Source organism: Triticum aestivum, chromosome 4D (genome assembly GCF_018294505.1).
Source record: "Triticum aestivum cultivar Chinese Spring chromosome 4D, IWGSC CS RefSeq v2.1, whole genome shotgun sequence".
Lineage (NCBI taxonomy): Eukaryota > Viridiplantae > Streptophyta > Magnoliopsida > Poales > Poaceae > Triticum > Triticum aestivum.
In genome coordinates this window covers 500074427-500095481 of record NC_057805.1, presented here as the reverse complement: position 1 = coordinate 500095481, position 21055 = coordinate 500074427, and the positions used below count along the sequence as shown (strand labels likewise).

The 21055-nt window shown below is 44.9% G+C and overlaps 3 protein-coding genes across 4 annotated transcripts; 2 read left to right on the top strand and 1 right to left on the bottom strand.

The window, feature by feature from the left end:
• Window positions 1–7250: 7250 nt before the first annotated feature.
• LOC123099028 (uncharacterized) lies at window positions 7251–11825 on the top strand. The gene is made up of 7 exons (XM_044521137.1): window positions 7251–7332; window positions 7465–7808; window positions 9213–9490; window positions 9611–9982; window positions 10107–10583; window positions 10671–10749; window positions 10869–11825. Exons 2-7 carry the CDS (start codon window positions 7652–7654, stop codon window positions 11600–11602), a joined length of 2097 nt encoding a protein of 698 aa, XP_044377072.1. The 5' UTR covers window positions 7251–7332; window positions 7465–7651; the 3' UTR covers window positions 11603–11825.
• A 1725-nt stretch (window positions 11826–13550) lies between these two features.
• Window positions 13551–16662, top strand: LOC123099029 (uncharacterized). Of its 2 annotated transcripts, none has more exons than XM_044521138.1 (11): window positions 13551–13877; window positions 13959–14061; window positions 14155–14168; window positions 14423–14638; window positions 14733–14804; window positions 15047–15136; window positions 15250–15288; window positions 15374–15478; window positions 15727–15892; window positions 16070–16179; window positions 16281–16662. In XM_044521138.1, exons 1-11 carry the CDS (start codon window positions 13671–13673, stop codon window positions 16365–16367), a joined length of 1209 nt encoding a protein of 402 aa, XP_044377073.1. In that variant the 5' UTR covers window positions 13551–13670; the 3' UTR covers window positions 16368–16662. The 2 variants fall into 2 exon arrangements, with proteins under 2 accessions (XP_044377073.1, XP_044377074.1); XM_044521139.1 differs by having other exon boundaries at window positions 13720–13832; window positions 13919–14061.
• A 475-nt stretch (window positions 16663–17137) lies between these two features.
• Window positions 17138–20333, bottom strand: LOC123099030 (ALA-interacting subunit 1). The gene is made up of 9 exons (XM_044521140.1): window positions 20205–20333; window positions 19559–19616; window positions 19354–19412; window positions 19170–19244; window positions 18968–19075; window positions 18757–18827; window positions 18189–18489; window positions 17752–18041; window positions 17138–17409 (listed from the first exon to the last, which is right to left on the bottom strand). Exons 2-9 carry the CDS (start codon window positions 19614–19616, stop codon window positions 17370–17372), a joined length of 1002 nt encoding a protein of 333 aa, XP_044377075.1. The 5' UTR covers window positions 20205–20333; the 3' UTR covers window positions 17138–17369.
• Window positions 20334–21055: the final 722 nt, after the last annotated feature.

Genomic DNA, 21055 nt, shown 5'->3' with positions numbered 1-21055 from the left:
TAAGCTGTTTTCACTCATCTCTGACACATCTTTATCTCGTCAGTGATAAAATGACATCTGAACTAGTATTGTTGCACAGACTCAACAAATAGTCTCTTGTACCATTTCCCAGTGATCTGGGACACACACAGGCATAGGTCGCAATACTTCCAGGCTGCTGGTATACTTGTGTTGTTACTGATCTTGCCGTCCTGGCACTGTTCACCATGCTTATGCGAATCTTTTACTAGTATAAATGCTTCGAAACCAAAACAAATTATATGGAGCACGTACCTTCCAACAAAAAATGCTAAGTGGTTGATTATGTTCTCTGTTTTATGATGGGCTCAAGCTACTACACTGTATTTATACGGAAATATGTGATTATATTCAACTTATTCTTCTTGGGGTATCTCAAACTTTTACTACATAATGAATATGTAATGTTGTTTCAAGTTTTATTTATTCATTTATGAATATGTAACTAACACAATTCAAAGTACGACATGTTTATAATGGATGGAGGGTAAACAGAGTGGAATAGGGTAAACAGAGGCCCAACAGAACTTCTGTATTCTGCAATCTGCAGTTATCATGCAGCGTTGCACGAGTTGGTGGGCATGGCTGTGCTAACTGTGGTGACTAAGGCAGCTTTAAACAAATATTTTGTGTAGACCTCTGCCTTTGTGTTTTAGTCACCTTTTCTTTATCAATTTTACAATTTCTGCAACTGGTGTCTGCTGACTGCCAAGATCAACCCAGGAGGAAATTTGGAGGTATTACAAACTAAAATTTGCAGTTTGTAACTAGTTTTAGGGGGAGAAACTGCTCTCTCCAACTGTACTCAGAACCTGAAAGTGACTCATATGTAACGAAAATGACATGTGTGAGAGTGCAACAGTATTCAGTGCGTTAGTGGGACATTTTAATTGGGTACTATTTGGTGCATAATATGGCTTCGGAACATAGGCCTTTGCAACTTGGCCACTCGGGTAAAATCACTTCATGCCAACATGAAAATCTCGGGTCTATGATGAAAAAGTTGTAACTGCTCTCGAAAGCAGCTTCATGCCAACATGGTAGTTATGACTTATGAACTTGCTGTGGGGTCTCATTGTAGAAGCAACTTGAAATTGCAGTGACTGTTAACTTTATACCTCGGTTCAGAAAACTGGAGCTGCTGCTGTATACAGTTAAATACAACTTCTTTTGCTTGAGTTGTGTTGTGAGGCATTAGCAGTACTCGATGGCAAGTCCTATTTATTTTACAGCTCACCGGAACTTAAATGTATTATTAAATAACATGTACTATTCTTAACAGTGCTGTAGTACTAGTAATTTTGGAACAAGTAATGTCAATGCGTAAATGAAATGTGTTCCATGGTAAGTAAAAAGTGGAGAATGCTTCAGTGTGAACCTTTTTCGCACCACTATGACTGCCAACTCTTTATGAACTTAATTCAGCAGCTCATGTAATATGGGGACAGATGACTGAAAAATAGGGTCGAAAGCCCTTATGCATCTCACTACATCTTTATCCTCACTATGAAGTTCATGCAGCTTCTTTTGACGTTGTATCTTACATCTGACTTCTTTTGACTTCATCTTTATCCTCACTATGAGTTCATGCAGCTAATTATGAGCTAGTGCTTACAATGGTGCCATTTTGTTTTGCAGCAGAACTGAAAACGACTGCTTCTTTTTATCCCTATCATCCTTTTCCCCTTTCATGGTGCTGGATACCCTGATGCTGGTATCATGACGTTACTTCTTTCAAGAGGAACCGACCACTTAAGCAGCTGATCTTTTCTGCTTAGAAACAGTTATCTGCGAATATACTTTAGCCTTTCAGTGCAGTTGTTTCGTAAAAGATAATTTTCCATCCAGAGTAAAATCAAGACAGCGGTCACACAGCATGTTCCTAGTTTCAGATTGAACTGTATCATACGGTAAATGCCAAGTTGTTACGATGTCAGGCTGGATAAATTTTGAAGCCAACAAGATTTGATCCTCAAGAAAGAACCTAACAAGATTTCTTGCTTTCTCAGTTTCATCATGAGATATACAAGCATGTTAAACATGTGCAAGTTCCCTCATCATGTCTTGCAAATTTATTTGAAGTATCCAATGATTAAAGGGAATAGCCCAACTTTCCCTTCGATGTTGACCTCAGTTCCATAATTCCTTTTCCTGTGCTCAAGACTGCATTTTTTGTCATGTTTTCCCCACGTTTTGTGCTTTTGCTTGTTCTGCTTCAAGCTCCGTAGGCAGTAGGCATGCATCTTTTTGTGAACTTATTTGCTCATCCAAGTTATTCTTATCTGATCTGTATAAAACAAGATATACTATGAGAATATCAAGGAAGCACGTTTGTTTTCTTCCCTTGTGTGGCCTCTAGTACCTACGTTTGCTTGGATTAGTTCCATCGTGTTCCCTGTTCTCTAAATTGATAGTTTTCTCTGTTATAAATGACAGTCTTGTTGTTACAGTTACTGCCTCAAGCGACGAAATATATATTTACTAGGATCTAGGCTTAAAAATCCGAAGAGCATAAGGTAGTCACATGTGCTGTTATCATTGAAACATGTGTTTCCCAGTAAGCAGTAGTAGATCTAGAAGCTAATTCTAAGTTTAAGTTACAACTGATGATCTATGTATGTTGCTGCTATAATGCTATGAAGTTGTTGAAGACGCTAGCATGATTGGCTCGAGCCTTATCACTTGGAGTATGAAGTATCAGTCATCAGGTGCTGAGTTCAGTACTTTGTCAGGACTGGTAAGTCAAGTCTGATGACCAGACCATGAATCCTTACCTTTTTCTGTGTCTGTAAAATTTCTTTGAAGAATATGTAGTATGTTTCCATGTAAGCAACAGTGTCTGCAATGCCAGTTTATAGAGTAAATCTGACACATCTTCCGTTAGCTAACCATATATATTTATTATAACAAGTGAACCTCACCTTTGGAGCTTTGATTCTTACCGTTAGTACCCTGTTTTCAAGAAAGTTCTCTAACTGATTATTGCTGTTCTGGAATATAGCATTTTCATGCTAAAAGGAATTTATATCTAGACTTGCCTAGGGCCGGCGAATCAGAGAGTAGTAAACCCGTAAAAGCTTCAGATAGTGACTGAACCTGACATAAGCAAAATGTTTGCAAGTTGCCTAAAGCCCTAGACTGCTTTACTTTACGGGGTACTTATATATGGTCCTATACCCCTATGGATTTTAATGAGGTAATAGCACCCGAGGTACCCTAACTTGCACAGAATGTGATGATTTAGTCCCAAACTTGCAAAACTTGATTCCACCATACCCCAACTTGCACCTCATGTGATGATTTAGTCCCAGGCCAATCACAGCTCGACAATTGGCAGCCAGGTGGCTGGACCGGTTAGCGCACGCACTTTTGCACAATTGTCGAGCTGTGATTGGCCTGTGACTAAATCATCACATGAGGTGCAAGTTGGGGTATGGTGGAGTCAAGTTTTGCAAGTTTGGGACTAAATCATCACATTCTGTGCAAGCTAGGGTACCCCGGGTGCTATTACCTCGATTTTAATCATCACAGTCAAGCAAATGACACCGGTGGGAACGGAACACGGAGTTTTTGGACTGCTACAGGAGGAACATTTATAAACTTCATTTCCCATGGAGCAAGTTGATCACTTTCTCTGTCTACACCGCAAACAGATAAAGCATGCGTGCATTTCCCTGTCATCTACATTATTCGTATCGTATTGCTTCATCATCTGGTATTCAGATATCCTTCCCTGTTTGGGCAGCGGCAGATTCTCGAGGAAGCCCCAAGATACTTGCGCACAATAGCCTCCTTTTGGGGTTCGAAAGTTGGGGTGGCTAGCTAGGGGGGTGGCCTACCCTTTCGGCTACACTGTTGAGGCCTTCTTTTCTTCTTCCTGTGCGTGATTCCTCTTCTCCTCTAATCAGAACCGACACTGCCATTGAGCTCTGCAACCCTTTGTGATTAAACAACTTTTCGTGAAGTGCTTTTGAGCAGAATATGTCTCGGCATATCTTAATCGCAGTTATTTTTTATGTACACAGGTTGAAGTAGTACTTTGCTTGCAGCTCGCAGAGGCCACCCATATCTCTCCACGGATGTATGGCAATGCGGGCACTCAAGGTCTGATCCCAATACCACCTCCAAAGTTGTAAGGATTATTCCTACCCCGGTTAATCTATTGCCGATCGTTAATTTAATTTATCTTTTTATCCCAACTAGTGGCCTGTCACATAGCTGTCTGTCTGAACTCCAATTAATCAATCATAAAGGCCTTCAGCAAATTCGAACTAAACAAAGCTTTTAGGAGGGCGTCTCAGGTTCGTTTATCGAATTATGGCTCGATTTTGATTTAAGACATATATACTCTAAAAGCAAAGGAAGATGGATTATTCTTCGGAAAGCCAGGAAACGCGACGAACAGTTTCAGTTGAATATTATCATACTAGAATAGAACACATGTAATTTAGACCATAATCATTGGATTGATGAGTACGTAGGCGGGTTTTGTCTCTGGCATCATTACGATCAAAGATCACACACGATCTGATCTGCTGGGTCCAGGGTGGGTTAAATTCCCCCTTTTGCCTGCTCATATTCCTTGAAGCCATGTGAAGATGTGGAGGCCTGGGCCTCCTTTGCTAATCGAGCTGGACGATCACGCGTACTTCAGCGTTTTTCATTAGATTAAGGACGCCAGCACTAGATAAATCGCATCGCTTTCAAATTCTAAATGAATTGCGTCATGTGCGCCCTTCATTCCTGTTTACTCTAAGCTGTCGGATCTACCGACTGGTTTCACGGCGCCGACCCATGATGTCACTATGGCACACTTACTGTGCTCTCTCGTCCAACCTTTTGCGTCGGACAGTGCCACATAGTAAATCTAGTGATGGTATTTAACCTAACCTAACCTAGTGGTTAGTCAATTGGTCTAAGTTTGATTAACTGTTCCCTGAATGTTGTCAAACGAAAGCATTGGCTATTTCCATTACCAACAAAAAAAGGAATAATCTGATGCATGGATGGGATGGTTCTACTAGTATAGTTTGCTGTAATCTAGTGATGGTAATTAACCTTCATCAGGTGCGCTCCGGCCGGTAAGTAACTGAGCACAGCTAGCAATAGCATTGTACGTATAATAGGCGCTATGTATGTAGGATGGGCGGAGGTGGAAGGGATGGTTTAGGGCGTAGGAGATACCACCCCCGGGCGCGGGCGGTGTGGCTGTGGTGTGAGGGGTGGCGGGGAGAAGCATAAACTCGGAAAGGAGAAAGGAACCTAAAGCTGTGCCGGGGCGGGGAGATGGGATGGGATGGGATGGATTGATATAAAGGAAAAGTGGCCCACAAGCGATGCCCACACACCATTCAGATTTCAGCAGCTAGCAGCAGCCGCCGCAAGTTGGAAAGTGCCGGGGACCCAGCTTGCCATGTAGGCTGTAGCAATGGCAATAGATGGGGGGAACGTGTCGAAAGCCTGGGCCATCATAGTACAGTTGCCGGACCATGTCACCGCCTGCCTTTGGTAGCACTCACTAGTCTCTTCTCTTTTTGTAATTTTGCTTGCTGCTCAGTGCTGAGAGATGGTCGCCATCATTGGCTCGTTGCACGCTGCCGAGAGCGGATTGGAGGAGCGCAGCTTGATTTTAGTTATCGTTAGACGGAGAACGGGTTACTATCAGAGAGACAGAGACCCATCCATCTTATTCAGCTGACAGGGCTTACATGCTTAATGCTCCTGATGTTGACCATGTTTCCTTCATGTATATATGTGCGCGTCGTTTTTCTCCCAGGGAAGAAATGGGCCGACCCTGCCGACTTTGGTAAAAGGACGGTGGCCGTTTTCAAGTGCTGGTTGATTTTTACCACAAAAATCCATGGCCAGCCAGAGGTGTGAACTAACGAAATCTTTTGGGCGTTCAGTGCAGTGGGACCTTCGGATTCGGATGACTGTTTTCCTCGTCACCGGCTGGCTCCAACAGAGGCCTTTTCCGGCTCCTTCCGCTTCCAGTGTGGACAGTGTGACCACGCTAGCTCTTTATCGGCCTCCTGGGTTTCCGGTGCTGCTGGCGGCACAGCCTTTAGTTAGTTATCAGCTGCACCAACATTATCTGCTAATTATCGTTAGCAGCATGTCCCTCTAATAAAACATTAGATGTCTAACTCGCACTTTAGAATATCTAGCTAGCGTTGTTGGAACAGATGGGATTTATCCGCTGATGATGTCAGATGTGAACCAGCCGAGCCGGCCGGCCGGCTCCCTGCACTGGTAGCTACCAGTTTTTTCTGAAAACAGATTCCACCAAGCCAGCCTATTTTCACCAGTTGCTTCTTACTTAGTTACAACTATTCAAAACACTCGTCATATGCTGCAGTACGTGCAGCATACTGAATTCTTTCTTGTCCTCTTGACAGTGTCTCCAGGGTGGGAATGCATGCCGGCATGCTTGCTTGCAGCCATGACATAGGAAGGACACTGAGCATTGCCTAGATTGGCATGCATTCACCCCAGATCGGTCGAGCAACCAGAACAACACACCAGTTGATCAACTTTAACATGTTACTACTACAGTCCACGGCACGCATGCAGCATCGGCGCCAGTGCATTCCACTCAGTTGAGAGACAGTTAATCAGTGCTGGCAAAAGATGGTCTAGCTAGCACCACATCTACATGCATTGGCCGCTAATTACTACGAGTAATCTGGAGTGCCGGGCACGCCGGCCGAGGCACGCATGCATGCTCCCGCCCGGCAAGATCTACATGGGGCCGCGTGTATGAACGTGACGTAAACCGTCAAAGCGAAGTTGGGAGGAGAGGACGGCGGGCCGGGCATGGAAAAAGCGCGGGAGGGAATCGAGTACCAGCCTTGGGGCCCTCCCTCATTCCAACGAGAGCTGACTAGGCCTCTCCCTCACGGGCCCACACGGCAGCCAGCCGGCCAATGGCATCTCATCTCATCTCCCCCATCGCCGCGCCGCATGCACCTCCTACACTACACACGCAGGCAGGAGGCCGTAGATGGCTAGGCAGCTTTGGCTCGGCCAGCCAAAGACAAGGGGACAAGATTGGGATATTTCTATCCCATACACAAAAGCCATGCATCCGAGCCTGACGCAGCACAAAGCAAAAGCAAAGGACCCAAGGGAGAGAGAGACAGGGACAGGGAGAGCTTGTGAAGGACGAGAAGAATCCGAGCGTTGTTTGCACACAAAATAATCCCTCAAGCTTTGCTATAAAGCATGCTCACCCCTCTGCCCCTTTCCCTCCCTCCCTCCCTCTCTCTTCTTCCTCCTCTCTCCCTGGGCGCCATTACCCATCAGCACCCCAAGGTCGGCCTCCTCTCCTCCCCCTCCTCTTCCTCCTCATGCATCGATCGATCTCTGCTGCTCATCTGAATTGCTTGGTTTCTACTTTCTATGCATGATGACTCATGTGTGTGTGTGTGTCATTGGAACTTGCAGGTTTTGTACATTTGTAGCCGACGACGATTCATTGCTGGCCATAGCTGGCTAGCTGTTCAAGCAGGGCTGGTGTGGCTGTCCGCATTTTAGCTTTGGAGAGCCCTGCCTGCCTGCCTGCCTAGCTCCGCTCCGAGCGTCGATCCTTTTGCGGTGGGAGCTCTCGGAGGAAGAGGAAGTTAGCAGATTGATGGCGCCGGTGAGTCTGCCGCCGGGCTTCCGGTTTCACCCAACCGACGAGGAGCTCATCATCTACTACCTTAAGAGCAAGATCAACGGGAGGCAGATTGAGCTCGAGATCATCCCGGAGGTTGATCTTTACAAGTGCGAGCCCTGGGACCTGCCAGGTGCGTGATTTTCCTCTTCCTAATAGAGTTGTTTGTATAGACATTAATTAGCTCAAGCTAGCTCCTGATTAGAATATTTCAATCCAAAACCCTATGTCCATCAGCAGTTAATTCCCATCAGAGAACAAGGTCCGCGTAGCTAACTTTCCGATCAACTTCAGTAGAAATTTTGGGGACAAGGGGATATAAGCGTTCCAAACTAGCAGTTAATTAGTTAAATTGCTCTTTTTGATAGATAGCTGTTTGAATTACTCTGTTATAAGTCTTCCGTGGATTAATTATGGGATTTTGCACTGCATACACCTTGTTCTTCAAGGAAAGCACCTACACGTACACCACTCTGATATTTGTTTTGGATGCCCTGTTGTGAAGACATTAAGCAATCTTATTCAATTCTTGTACCACTATCCCTCCCAAGAAATGCCTGTGCCAATTCTTCAGGAAAGAATAATCAGAAGTTCCCTTCTTGATGAGCACTTCATCGTCCTATTATATTGATCTAATAATATTAACTGGCCCTTGTTCAATGCTACTCTAACTTAATATCTGCATGAATTAATGCATTTTAGAATATTTGGTTTCCACCCATAAAATGCTTTCATGAAAGAAACCTGTACATGTATAGTTTAGTGTACCGTCCCCATGAATCCTAGCGCTCTGTTTGTGTTAACTATACTTAGGAACCTGTATCTACTTTCAAACATTTTATGCACACCGAAAGGTGTGATATTGATAGATCTTGCTCCTTTTTGTTGAAAGAAATTAATCTTCCCATACTTATGTCAAAATTCTCCTAAGTGTAAAGGCCATCACGTAATGTCTCTGTCCCTGCATTGGGCTACTTGAAAGGGAAAGAAATCCTTTATCACAGCGGCAACAAAGCTAAAGCCTATATATTTTGGATCATGTCACAATCACGCAGAGATTTGAAGAAAAGATATATTCTCTTTATCCACTTGCAATTTGCTTTCGAGCTTGATCGTTTGCTAAAAATCACCCCGCTGAATGCATTGCGTGAAACCGGTACTGTAAAAAAACGATTTCAAATTAGATAAAGAGGATTAATTTGTTCTTCTTTCGTGAGTGACAATTAATACCAGAAAATAAATTGAGAAGGAGTTGAAATGACCTAAGTCAAGTCAAGAAGATGAAAAAAAGTTGCAGAAGTCAAGCAGATGAACAAAAGTTGCACAGCTTCCAAGACAAGATAATGCATATAAAGTGCTGTCTAGTTTTTCTTTTGAACGGTGTTAGGCTAGCTATATAATGGTCGATAGACACATTTGTTTCTACAATTAGCTCTAATCATGGTTAAGCTAGGTACACCTACTCATAAAAGACGGTCTATCTTAATATATGTGTGCTGTAGTGTATGCATGACTTCTCCCATACCTTTAATTACAGAAAAGTCATTCCTTCCGAGCAAAGACCTGGAATGGTACTTCTTCAGCCCGCGAGACCGCAAGTACCCGAACGGATCGAGGACGAACCGCGCAACCAAAGCCGGGTACTGGAAGGCAACCGGGAAAGACCGCAAAGTGAATTCACAGAAGCGTGCAGTTGGTATGAAGAAGACCCTTGTGTACTACCGTGGCCGAGCCCCGCATGGTTCTCGCACCGACTGGGTCATGCACGAGTACCGCCTCGACGAGAGGGAATGCGAGATCGACAACGGCTTACAGGTAACTACATTACTCCCTACTACAGTTCTACGTACACTGGGGAAAAATCATGACGTAATCATTTGAGGTTCCACATATTGCCCAGACTCTTGATCTCAACAAACATGGTTTTGTATACAGGACGCGTATGCATTGTGTCGGATTTTCAAGAAGACAGCGCCCGGGCCGAAGATCATGGAGCACTACGGTGCGGCGCAGTACCACGGGGAGCAGCCTCAGTGGACTCCGAGCAGCGTCGAGCGCTCCCCGACACCGTGTGATGGAAGAGGTGGTGGTGATGACTTCGAGAGCAGCAGCTTCTCGTTCCCGACGGAGGCCCCAATGACTTCAGGATCCATGCATGGCGGTGGGTTCGGGATGCAGATGATGGGCGGCATGCCTCAGGAGGACGGCAGGTGGATGCAGTTCTTGAGTGAAGACGCCTTCAACGCCACCAACCCCTACTTCATGAACCCAGCTGCTGCCTCCAACTTCTCATGCCTTCCATCCAAGGTACATATACTGAATTACAGATGTATACAGAAATAACGCCACTGTTTCAGACTTCAGGTAGTAATATATTCAGCTCAAATGCTGTAAAATTTTGGGTGCTTAATGCATATACATGTCGATGCAGGTGGATGTTGCACTGGAGTGTGCAAGGCTGCAGCACAGGCTGGCCCTGCCGCCACTGGAGGTGGAGGACTTCCCGCACGACGTCAGCCTCGACACGAAGACCGGCATACTCCAGAGCAACCCCAACGAGGTCGACATTCTCCAGGAGTTCCTGTCGGTGGCCTCGGCGTCTCAGGAGCTGATCAATGGCTCCGGCAGCAGCAGCTACCCTGATATGTGGTTAGGTGCCGGCACCAGCAGTGGCGGCGGCCACTACATGAACGAGCTGTCCTCTCTCGTTGATCTCGGCGCGGCGAAGGCGAAGGAAGAGGTCGACAATTTCTACCATATGTGCGGCATTGGCGCGTCAATGATGAGGCGTGATGACGAACCCGGCAGGCTGGTTGAGATCAGTGACATGCAGGAGTTCAAGGAAGAGAAGAAGCGGCCGGTGGAGAACCTCAGAGGTGTTAAGCTGGTGAACAATGATCTTGGAGAGGTATAACTTGCTTCCACAATATATAGTTTGGTATGTGTTCAAGATATATTTCGTTGCTAATCACAAGCACCAATTTTCCTGAAGCAGATCGTGGTGGAAGGAGATGAAAGCAATCCAGCAGAAGGCATCACGCACTATCCTATACAAGATACCTCAGAGAATTCAGGTACTTAAATATTTGGCTGTAACATATGCGCTCCATTAATTGGAGCGATCCAGTTGGCTTCACTAGCTCTCGTTCAGAGGTAGGCTTCACGCATGCACTAACTGGGTGTTAGACTGCAGGAGAAGCCGGTCACCACATGACCGATCATACCACTGACGAAGGCGGCATCGACACGGCCCCCATCTTCTCGCAATCTCAGCCTGACGACTTCGCTCTTGCTATTGGCTTCGACAACGACGGCGACGACAACACCGACCCCAACGCGTCCTTTGATCTGTACGGGAAGGTCGACGTCCAGCGCGGGCTCTTCGTCTCGCGGGTCGGCGCGGCGAAGACATTCTTCCACCGCGTCGAGCCGCCGAACAAGGTCAGCTTCCACCTGAATCCAGCAGCGAGCGAGGTCAGCAAGGCGATCGTCGAGAAGTTCCATTATTATCTCCCCGTCACGTCCAAAGTTAGTGGTAGTGGTAGTAGCAGTAGCAGGGTCTCCGTCTTTGGCAAGGTGAAGGCACTCATCAGGGGCAAATTCCCGACGATGAGGAGGCCGCCATCACCGTTGCAGCACCAAAGATCGGAGACGACAGTGAGTGAGCTGCTGCAGATCGTGTCACTCCTCCTGGCACCCAAGGAAGCCGTGGCTGAGCGAGAAGAGATGGTCAGCAGGAAGAAGGCGAAGAAGGTGAAGCCGGGACGATGGGGTTGCGACGGTGGGTGCAGCAGCTCGTGGCAGCTTGGGCTCCCCGGCAAGGGGAGCAACAAGGGCATTTCCAGCATGTTTTTGAGTGGGAAATGGGCGTTTCTAACCTCTGCATTGGCGGCCGTCCGCGCCCCAGGGCCGTGCAATCACCTCTGAAAGGTCGTGCGTCTTTCGCTTCGACTATCTCTGAGATCATGACTACTTATTGTAACACTATTTGTTTGTTTCTTCTACTGTAAGCTCAGTAGCGGCGCTTGCGTCTGTTGATTAACCGGGTGTGAAACTGGAGGGTGTTGGCACTATTTGTACGTACGTGCATTGACTTGTATCAAAACATATTGTTTATATATATGAATTATAAGTGCAGATAATATATATACATATACATATATATGGATATACATACAAATTGTATTCAGCATATTTCTTCCTGAAAAATTTAAATGGTGTGTTTGCTTCACACGAATTCCATAGAATTCTGTTCCTTAGCATTATTTCACAAATAATAGAGCTGGTCGTTTTGCTTGCGGTTTTCCAAAGAAAGCTTCCATTGAGTCTAACCTTCTTTTGTCTCCATGAAAACTATGCCATCACCTAGGCCTATAGGAAGTTTCTACATTTTCATGGTGCAACCAAACAACCTTTATTATAGATTTAGGGTCTCTTTAATTCGCATGGTTTAAAAAACATGGGAATTGAGAAAAAAAACACAGGAATATGATATGATTCCATATGCAAAAATAGAGAATTGCGAAAACAGGAATCTGCAAAGTTGTGTGTTTGATACGCGGGAAGAGGAGTCCTAAAAGACATAGTCAAATTAAGATTAAAGCACATGCAAAGGTAAAATTAGGTTACAACATTATGCTTCTTATGGGCTCTCCTTGTTCTTCTTGCATATTGATGTAATAAGGAGGTTTGGTTGGACTGTAAAATCCCTTATGTTTTGCCTATGAAACTAAAAAATTCCTCCATTTTTCCTAGGTTCATTCCTTTGAATCAAATGGATGACTATCACATCGCAAATTTTCCGAAATTTGGAACGTGAAAAAATAAATTAGAGGGAATTAAGAAATTCTCAAATCATATGGTTCGTCATCAAGAAACTCGGGCAAGTTGCAATCTGACCATCCCTTGACATATATTTTCATTTTATGCATGCCTCTTTAAATTTTAGTAGTATGCACGTGTAGGGTTTCTACTGAAGTTTTACAAGGTGATATCTTGCTAGTTAAAGCACTAGGTTTCAAGCTTATGCTTAGCCATGCTTGTAGAATGGGGGTGGAATTGAAACAAAATTTGTTTCAAAACCTTTAAACTTGCTCTCTCCTGAAGTAATGTGTCGTGCAATATTTTGGCGGAATGAATTAATGGGAGCGTCTCCAAGTGATTGTGCCGACTGGGTCTTGCACACGAAGTGATTACGCTCGACGGGGGATTTGCACACTTGAGTGATTGCGCTCGACTGGGGACATGCACACAGGTTTTGGTGGGGACTGTCGCCTAGGAGACCGAGATCTTCCAAGTTTCACTAGGAAGTAGCGTCCAGTACAAGCACATGTTATTAGCACATGTTATTATTACCAACGAAAAACCCTTGCCTCAAGAATGCCATGCCATCAGAGAGAGGCCTTAATTGCCTAGGTAGCAGGCGATTTGGTGAATGTATCAGGAAAAAAACGTTGATGGAATAAATAATAAAAGAAATGCGGCAAAGAAATTGTATGCGGACAAGATGCGGCCACGCGTCGGAAGCATGACAGCACATCCATAAAAATGGCCGGACGTTGCTGCCGTCCGAACAGGATTTGGTGCCGTGCGTCGAAGTTGGCATGAGAAACCACGGTCATCATCCTCGTCCGATGGACAAAGCTAGGTACCAAGGCGGCCAGTGGCACGGGCGGTCAACTGCTAATGGCCAAAAGGAGCAACCATCCAAAGCGCTCAGCAACAGCGCCACCACGTGCACCCCACCACCACCACCGCACCAAGCGCAGGCAGCACGCGCATGTGCGACTCATCCATCGCCTCAACCTCACTCGCTCACTCACAAGAATCCCACCGATCCCGCGCCGCGACAAAAGGCGCCCTCCAACACACACGCACACCCTGTCCGTCACGGGCACACTCTCCCGCTCGCTACCTCACTCACTCGCCATCACGACTCACAGGCTAGCTAGGAGCTCCAAGCAGGCAGGGGAGGAGCCGGCCTGAGCAGCGACCCATGGCGTGCCGCCGGAGCGCGGCGGTGCGGTGCCTGTGGGCGGCGCTGCTCCTGCACCTGGCCGCGGAGGCGGCGAGCAGGCCGCCGGCGGTGGTGGCCGGGCCGGTGTCGCGGGCGGAGGACGCGCGGCTGTTCCACATATACTACGGGCAGGGGTTCAAGGTCCTCAAGAACGCCTGGGACGGCAAGAGCTACCTCCTCATGCAGGCACGCACACTCTCACTCACACTGCATTGGTTCATCTGCAGACAGATTGATTGATCGGCAACGGCGCGGCGTTTTGTGCAGAGCACGTCCAAGATGGCGAGCGGGACGAGGTACTGCACGGGGAGGATCAAGTCCTTCGTCGTCCCCCTCGCCAACTACTCCCTCGACACCGCCGCCTCTCCAGGTAGATGAAGCAGAGTCTGCGGTTTCACGGCAGCATGCAACACTGCCGACTTACCAGAGTAACGCCATGGTTTCCACCTCTGTTTGTTTGCAGTGTCCTTCTTCGAGGTGAGCAATGGAGGAGCCAAACTGAGGTCATTGTATAAACCGACATTCAGGAATCCGCGGCGGCGACATTTTACATTCCTTACATACATACATACATACATACATACATACATACATACATAATATACTGGAAAAAAAGAGTAACAACGGAAGCTGCGAATGTGAAAAGGAAAAAGGAAATCCTCTGCCGGCTTTCTGCTTATAATGCTTCAGCTCTCTGACGCCTGGAGTAATTTTGCTATGTGTGTGTGCAGCTACTTGGAGTGCTGGAGAACTTGAAGGGGATAACATCAGCACAGGTGGCTTCTCAGTGCGTGCTCCAGGCGTATGCAAGTGGAAACGTGCAGCTTGTCAACGGGACAGACGCAGGCAAGCTCTCGCAGTTCCGCGCGCATTTCGTGAGCACGGATCAAGATAGGGGTTGCAACTTCGCGGCTTATGTACCCTCCGAAGAGGACACGCCGTTGCAGGTACGTTTATCACTACCCCTGTAATCTCTGCTCCATTGCTAAGGTCTCAGCGGTTATCTGAACTGACAAAACTAATATTGGTGCTTCTGTGCAGAGGGACGAGTGGATCAAATACCTGGGAACGTTCACCAACTCCGAAGACAGGGCCAATGCAGTATATGATGCAGTTAAGACCAGTAAATCTGACTGAATTTGCGTTGTCATGGTTGAGTGACAATATTGTGTTTACTATGTACTCAGTAATATTACTACACCATAATAGGCAGCTGCAGCTCAACTAGCAAGACCAGATTATCTGTGCAATACTTACTAGTTTGTAGATTTTATATATACAGGTATACCTAAGGACCGCGTATCTCATTTTTGCGCCAAATTTTAACACATGCTACTCATTCATTCCTAATGCAGATTAAGACAAACTACTTGTGCTTAAGCAAAGCAGCAGCTGCCCTAAGCACCCGATTCAAACCTGTAGTGGCATGGGTCGAATTCACAGAGGTATGCAACTTTACACCCAAGGGATCATGAATTTCTGGTGCATCTATCTAAGCAAAATTTTGAGTACAGAGTTTTTACTGATCATCGGTGTACTGTATCTACTGCTGCTGTAGGGAGTGTGGACATTTGTCAGAGAAAGCTACAAGTTACAGGTAGCGTCATTTTGTATTGCAGCAGTTACAAAACCTAACAAAGAAGTGGACAGCTGATGTGCATGTCTATTTATTCCATGAGCAGTATGTCAAAGATGCAGGAGCAGAGATTGTTGATGCAACTATTACCGATAAGAGATTCAAGGTTTCAGATCCAGAGGACATGGACAGCTTACATGCCATTCTTTGTGTGAGTATACCAATAATAATGAACCTAATGTCAGCCAGATCACCATTTCAGATAATGCTAACAAGAGCTCGTTTCTTACTACTTGATTGCTTATATGAACTTTAACATTGTTCTAAGATAAATTTGGCCTCTTACTATGTAAGAAGAAAATTCTGCGGACGCTATATGATCTATTACTTCAGAATTTTTTAAATGACCACTTTATGTTTACTACCATCTAACTCAAACCTGGTTCATATAAATTTCAGACGGTGGATGTGGTCATAGATCAGACATATGCCTCGGATCCTGGAGAGTACAAGCTATCCACATTTTTGGACAATATTGATGTGGGCCGTGACTCTTGTTTTAGTTTCATAACTAACCAAAGCATATGGAGATTTGATAAAAGAATAGGAAATTCCGAGACACTTGGTAATGACAGTTATCTTTATTGTTTCTGTGCTTAAGAAAACATAGTGATCTGGTTTTCCTTTTTTTTAATCTTATTCCACTTAATCAGGGTGATGAGTTGATAACAATGCCCAAACCCCAGTGTGTCATATGATTTTACATATGTAGTGGTCTAACAAACTTCCTGCTTTTAAAAAGATTGGTCAGATGGAGCTATCTCCCAGCCCCAGTTGGTTCTTGCTGATCTGATAGAAGCTTTCTTCCCAACGGGGAACTACACAACAATTTACTTCAGGAACCTCGCAAAGGTATGCGCTAATGTTTTCTCCAGGCTATCTTTCCCCTTCTGTTGAATTAAACCATTAGCCCCCCAAAAATGATGTTGATCAGCAGCATTGTGACTACTCAGGAAGAAGGGGTCACAGAAATTGTCCCTGAAATGTGCACTAGGAGCATATCCACGCCCATGGAGCCTACGATCCTGCCCTGCCAATGACCACCTTAGATGAACATTAAGACGATTCAAGCTACTGTGCTCGCAAACAGTGCAAGCTTATTAGTGGGAGTGTTGGAATTATTCTAATTTCTAGGTTGCTGACAAGGTGACTTGAACGGAAGTGTTTTGTTAAGTGTGTTACAGTCACTATACTCATCAGCCGTCAATTGACACTTTCTCTAAGAGCAGCAGTTGTATCTTTATCTGTTGATCGTTTTGATAAAGTGATCACAGATCAATACAAACTTGTTTTAGGAATATCACTTGAGAATGACAAAACTATTCTTGGTACAAATATTTGCAGTTTTGTTTCCTTGAATGATACTTTCTTTATAAGACTGGGATGAACTGCTTGTAATCTCAGTCACTAGTCACACTATTAATTTGGCTTACAAGCAGACAAAAGAAATAGAAGGGGAATCCCAGCACATTAGCCTTCAGATCTTCAATATTAAGGACATGGTTGGTTTGAGGACTAAATTTGGCATGCTAATGTTTGGCAAGGTAGAAAGTTGGCTACCAATTTGCCTTGCCAACCTCTCAAAAAATTGCCAATATTGTCGAGTTTAGGACATTGCCAGACATTGGCTAGCCAATTTTTGGTAAATAAACCAAGCATGCCGTAAGATTAGCACCTGGTGATACCTTTTATGTGATCAAATAGGGAAACATGAAACATGAACTGCAAGAACAGGTATAAGTATCAGCTACCATAAGCACAATTAGTTGGTTTATAATTCATAATAAGCATTCAGAAATGACTCCCGGTATGGTCAGATAAGGTCAGATAAGATTTAAGTCAACCGATCACAATACATTCTGTTCATGTATGTATGATGCTATTACGGCTCCAAAGTCAACAAGATCCTCATGCCTATGAGCCATGACAAGCCCAGTGAATGGGAATAAGAACAGACACCCATAGATCCAATTGGAAGAATTTACCCATTGAATGATCTTTTATTCTCAGACATGATACTCCAGTCTAATAGTTAACTCTATTCATCTATTCCATGACAGGTTCGAGGGGTCTCCAAAGTTCCTGAAAATAATCAAATGTGATTATCCTGGCGCAACAATTAGAACTAGTCACTAATTAACCCTTTGTACAATTTCATATAATGGTTCATGCATAACAAGCTGAAAACTAGAGCCCAAGCTTCGTATATGATGGAACGAGAAAAGAGCCATCTAGCTCATTGTAGCACTTTCCTAATTTCATTCAAATGTACAGAACCAATAACTACACTGGCTTAATCTAATCAAACAAAATGCATTCAAGTAACAAACTAATAACAAGGGTTCGTGAAAAGTAAGTGTGATATGAATGCTTCAAAACATGATGTCCAATATGAAATAGTAGTGAGCAAATTATGAAACATACCTTCGTTTAACCATGTAGAGAACTAAGAAGCCCATTGCAAGGGAAAGGCACAAACCACCAATAGTCAGATATGCAATACCAATGAAGTTGTTTTTTCCTCCAATCCAAGATGCAGTGGAAAGGACCAACGCTTTTGATCCTCCAAAACTATATGTGTTATAGTTGTTCTGTATAACCACTGTTACATTATCGTTTGCATTGATATCTTTCTCAATTCTGCCATACAGCTTCCTGAAAGTTGGGAGGGCAGCAGTTCTCATCCAAACAATGAGATCTTCTTGCTCACTTAACTACACAATTGTGACAAGAAGAATAAATTAGAGTAAAAAATCTAGAAGAATGTGCATAAAATGATTGTAAGTGTTCTATATTCCAGCACGCAGATCCCTTAATACCAAAAGTAATGCATATGCAGGGTGATGGAAATATCCACGTACTGGTATGCTCTCATTTAGCGTAGCGCCACCTATAAGCCTTCCCTTCTGGAAGTTACTGGGATAGATATTCTTGCCGAATTTATTGTTCTTGTCACTCTTCCAAGCTATGTCCTTTTTATTCACTTGAGTAACCACCCCATTGACCCGAACTGTATATGTGTCGTTGAACAAACTCCAAGCAACAAGGCCACATGGAACAATTGGAGCATGATCAGCGGTATCACCTTCAGGCACACAATCCGATGTCAAATGTGCAGCACTCTTATACCGCAGTTGTTTGTCACTTCGACTTCTCACATACCTAGGAAAAGACATGCAACAATTGGTCTGAGTATGCTGACATAATTTGTTCCGACAGATTAGTAGTCAATACAACAGTATGGCGTGCCTGCTAATTTAGTAGAGATAAAAAGAATATACGAGATCCAGTTTTACGGTGTCCTATAAAAATGCAACAGAAGGTAGGAAATGAATATTTTCAAATTCCTTGTGAAGCACTGATCGAGAACCAACCAGGGAAGCAATATAGTTTTTTTTTCAGTAAAAAATATTTAATAGGAAAATATACCTTCGATGGTTTTGATAGAAGCCGTCGATCAGGTAATAGACGTGGATTGGGCTCTTCATGTATTTTGGCACCTGAAAGGCATACAACAACCAGTTCATTCAAATTTATAGGAGATAATGCGCTTAAAGACTATCTCAACAACAGTAGTACTACGCGCAACCATCACAAGTAAATATGTATAACTGCGATAACATTTTCACTTGAAACTCACAGTCATCGTTACTGTGCATGTTTTGTCAGTCCTGGAGTTCTGGATGAACCCAACCTTGTCATCCACGGGCACACAACTTGCATCATACCTATGGACCAGTTCGACAACCTGCGTCACAGGGAAGGTACAGGGTAAACAAATGCACCACAAAGAATCACGCCAGAGAAAACTGATGTGGTCATCAAAGAGATGTGCATTTGACCTGTCGTGATGCATGCAGCGACGCAAGCCCAATGGGAACAAACAGGGCGCCAATGAGCGCAAAGGCAGCAATGACCTATGCATGTCCAGACATCATCGTCACTTAAAAGCAACTTGTAAATTACATGTGTAGTACAGCAACTGAATGAAGATGATAAACAAGCATCAGAGATTCGGATAGTTACGATTTCAGGTGTCAGTAGCGGCTTGCATGCTGGAAGCTCCTGCTGTGTGAACTTGGAATCTGCATACAGGAAGAACCAAACCATAGCGGTCAATATGGTGGAACATCAGTGGATCCAACAAAAGAATCCTAACAAATAGCACGGCATGCATTCGAGTCAAGATAGAATAAATAAGGTTGCAGGCGGGCAAGACAGAGGCGAATACACTTGGGCTTGTTGGTCGTCTTTGGGTTCGAGTTGCCCTCCATTTCCAAAGGATACATCTGCATGCGTGAGCAACCAAAATGGAGTCGAGCATTAAAAAAGTCAAAGATAAAACATTTCATAGATTTACTCCGAGAATAAGCAAACGGTATATAATTAGAAGTGAGAAACAATCGGAATATAGTGTGAAGTTATATAGAAACAGAGAAGAGTCAAAGGCACTGAGACCAACTCCTGTGGTGCACAGCTGAGTCGAAAGGGGATTTGGAGTGGTCGGGACCCCCACAGGAAGAAATGATTAGAAAAAGACGGGTCTTTTTCTCTAATCATCACCCTAATGACCCAAGTCCAACCACGACTCTGTCTCTCGTCCAAGGTTCCTCGCGGTCTCTGTCTAAATCGCGACCATTAGCTAGCTGATAATGATGGCGATGCCCTAGCCACCAGGCAGCTAGCATGCCAGCGCCGTCGGAGACTGATCTAACGAAGACCGCAGCAGTCCTCGGCTGACCGAGGAGACCGGGATTACGCCTCCAGCAGGCAAATCGCGATTGGACTGGCCGACGGGGCGCGGGGGAGAGCGGGGGAATCCGTCGGGGGTTTGGGGGGCGGCGGCGAGGGGGATCGGAGCGTTGGGGTTTGCTTACCGCGGAGGAGGGGAGGCCGGGATCGCCGGCGCGACGGAGGGAGGTGGGGGTGGGGTGGGGTCTGGGTGGTGGACGGCGCGCGGTGGGGGGAGGCGGAGAGTGACGGCGGTGAGAGAAGCCCACAAGGAAGCAAGGCGACGGTTTTGGAGTGACAGCGACAGCAGAGGAGGAGGAGGGGAGGAGCTCGGCGGCGGTGGCACGCCACGGCGGGCCCCGCCGGCCCGGCCCAGACGGAACTCCGACGGGCTTTTCCTCGCATGTCTTGGGCGGCGGCAAAGGAATTTCCTATTCGCCGCTCTCTGCGGCAAGAAGTAGCAGGTCCGCACAGGCGGTCGATCCGATACGTCGTGTTGGGCCGGCCTGTTTAAGCGCTTTCAGCGTTTCCGGTTTTGGGAACCTCTGGTTTTCCCAGCCAGTTTTTTACGGTTTTGAGAAACTTCTACAAGGTTTCTGAACCGGATTTCTTTCTATTCTGTTTATATTTTTATTTTTCATTGTTTCTCTGTTTCTTTTTTCCTTTTCTCTCCTTGTTTCTCCGATTTTATTTTCTTTTCGCTTTCGTTTGTCTTTCCCAGATTTCTTCTTCTTTTTCAAAAAATTTTCACGTTTTACAAATTTTGTTCATTTTTACGAAAAATGTTTCTGTTTTCAAATTTTGCTCATCACTTGCAAAATTTGTTCGCTTTGTTTAAAAAATGTTCATAATTTCAGGAAATGCTCCATTTTCAAATATTATTTCAAAAATTTAGAAAATGTTCGTGGTTTAAAAATTTGTTCAGAATTTCATAATTTGTTCGCAACTTCAAAAAAGTTTCATGTTTTTCAAAATCATTTTCTGCAGTTTCAATTTT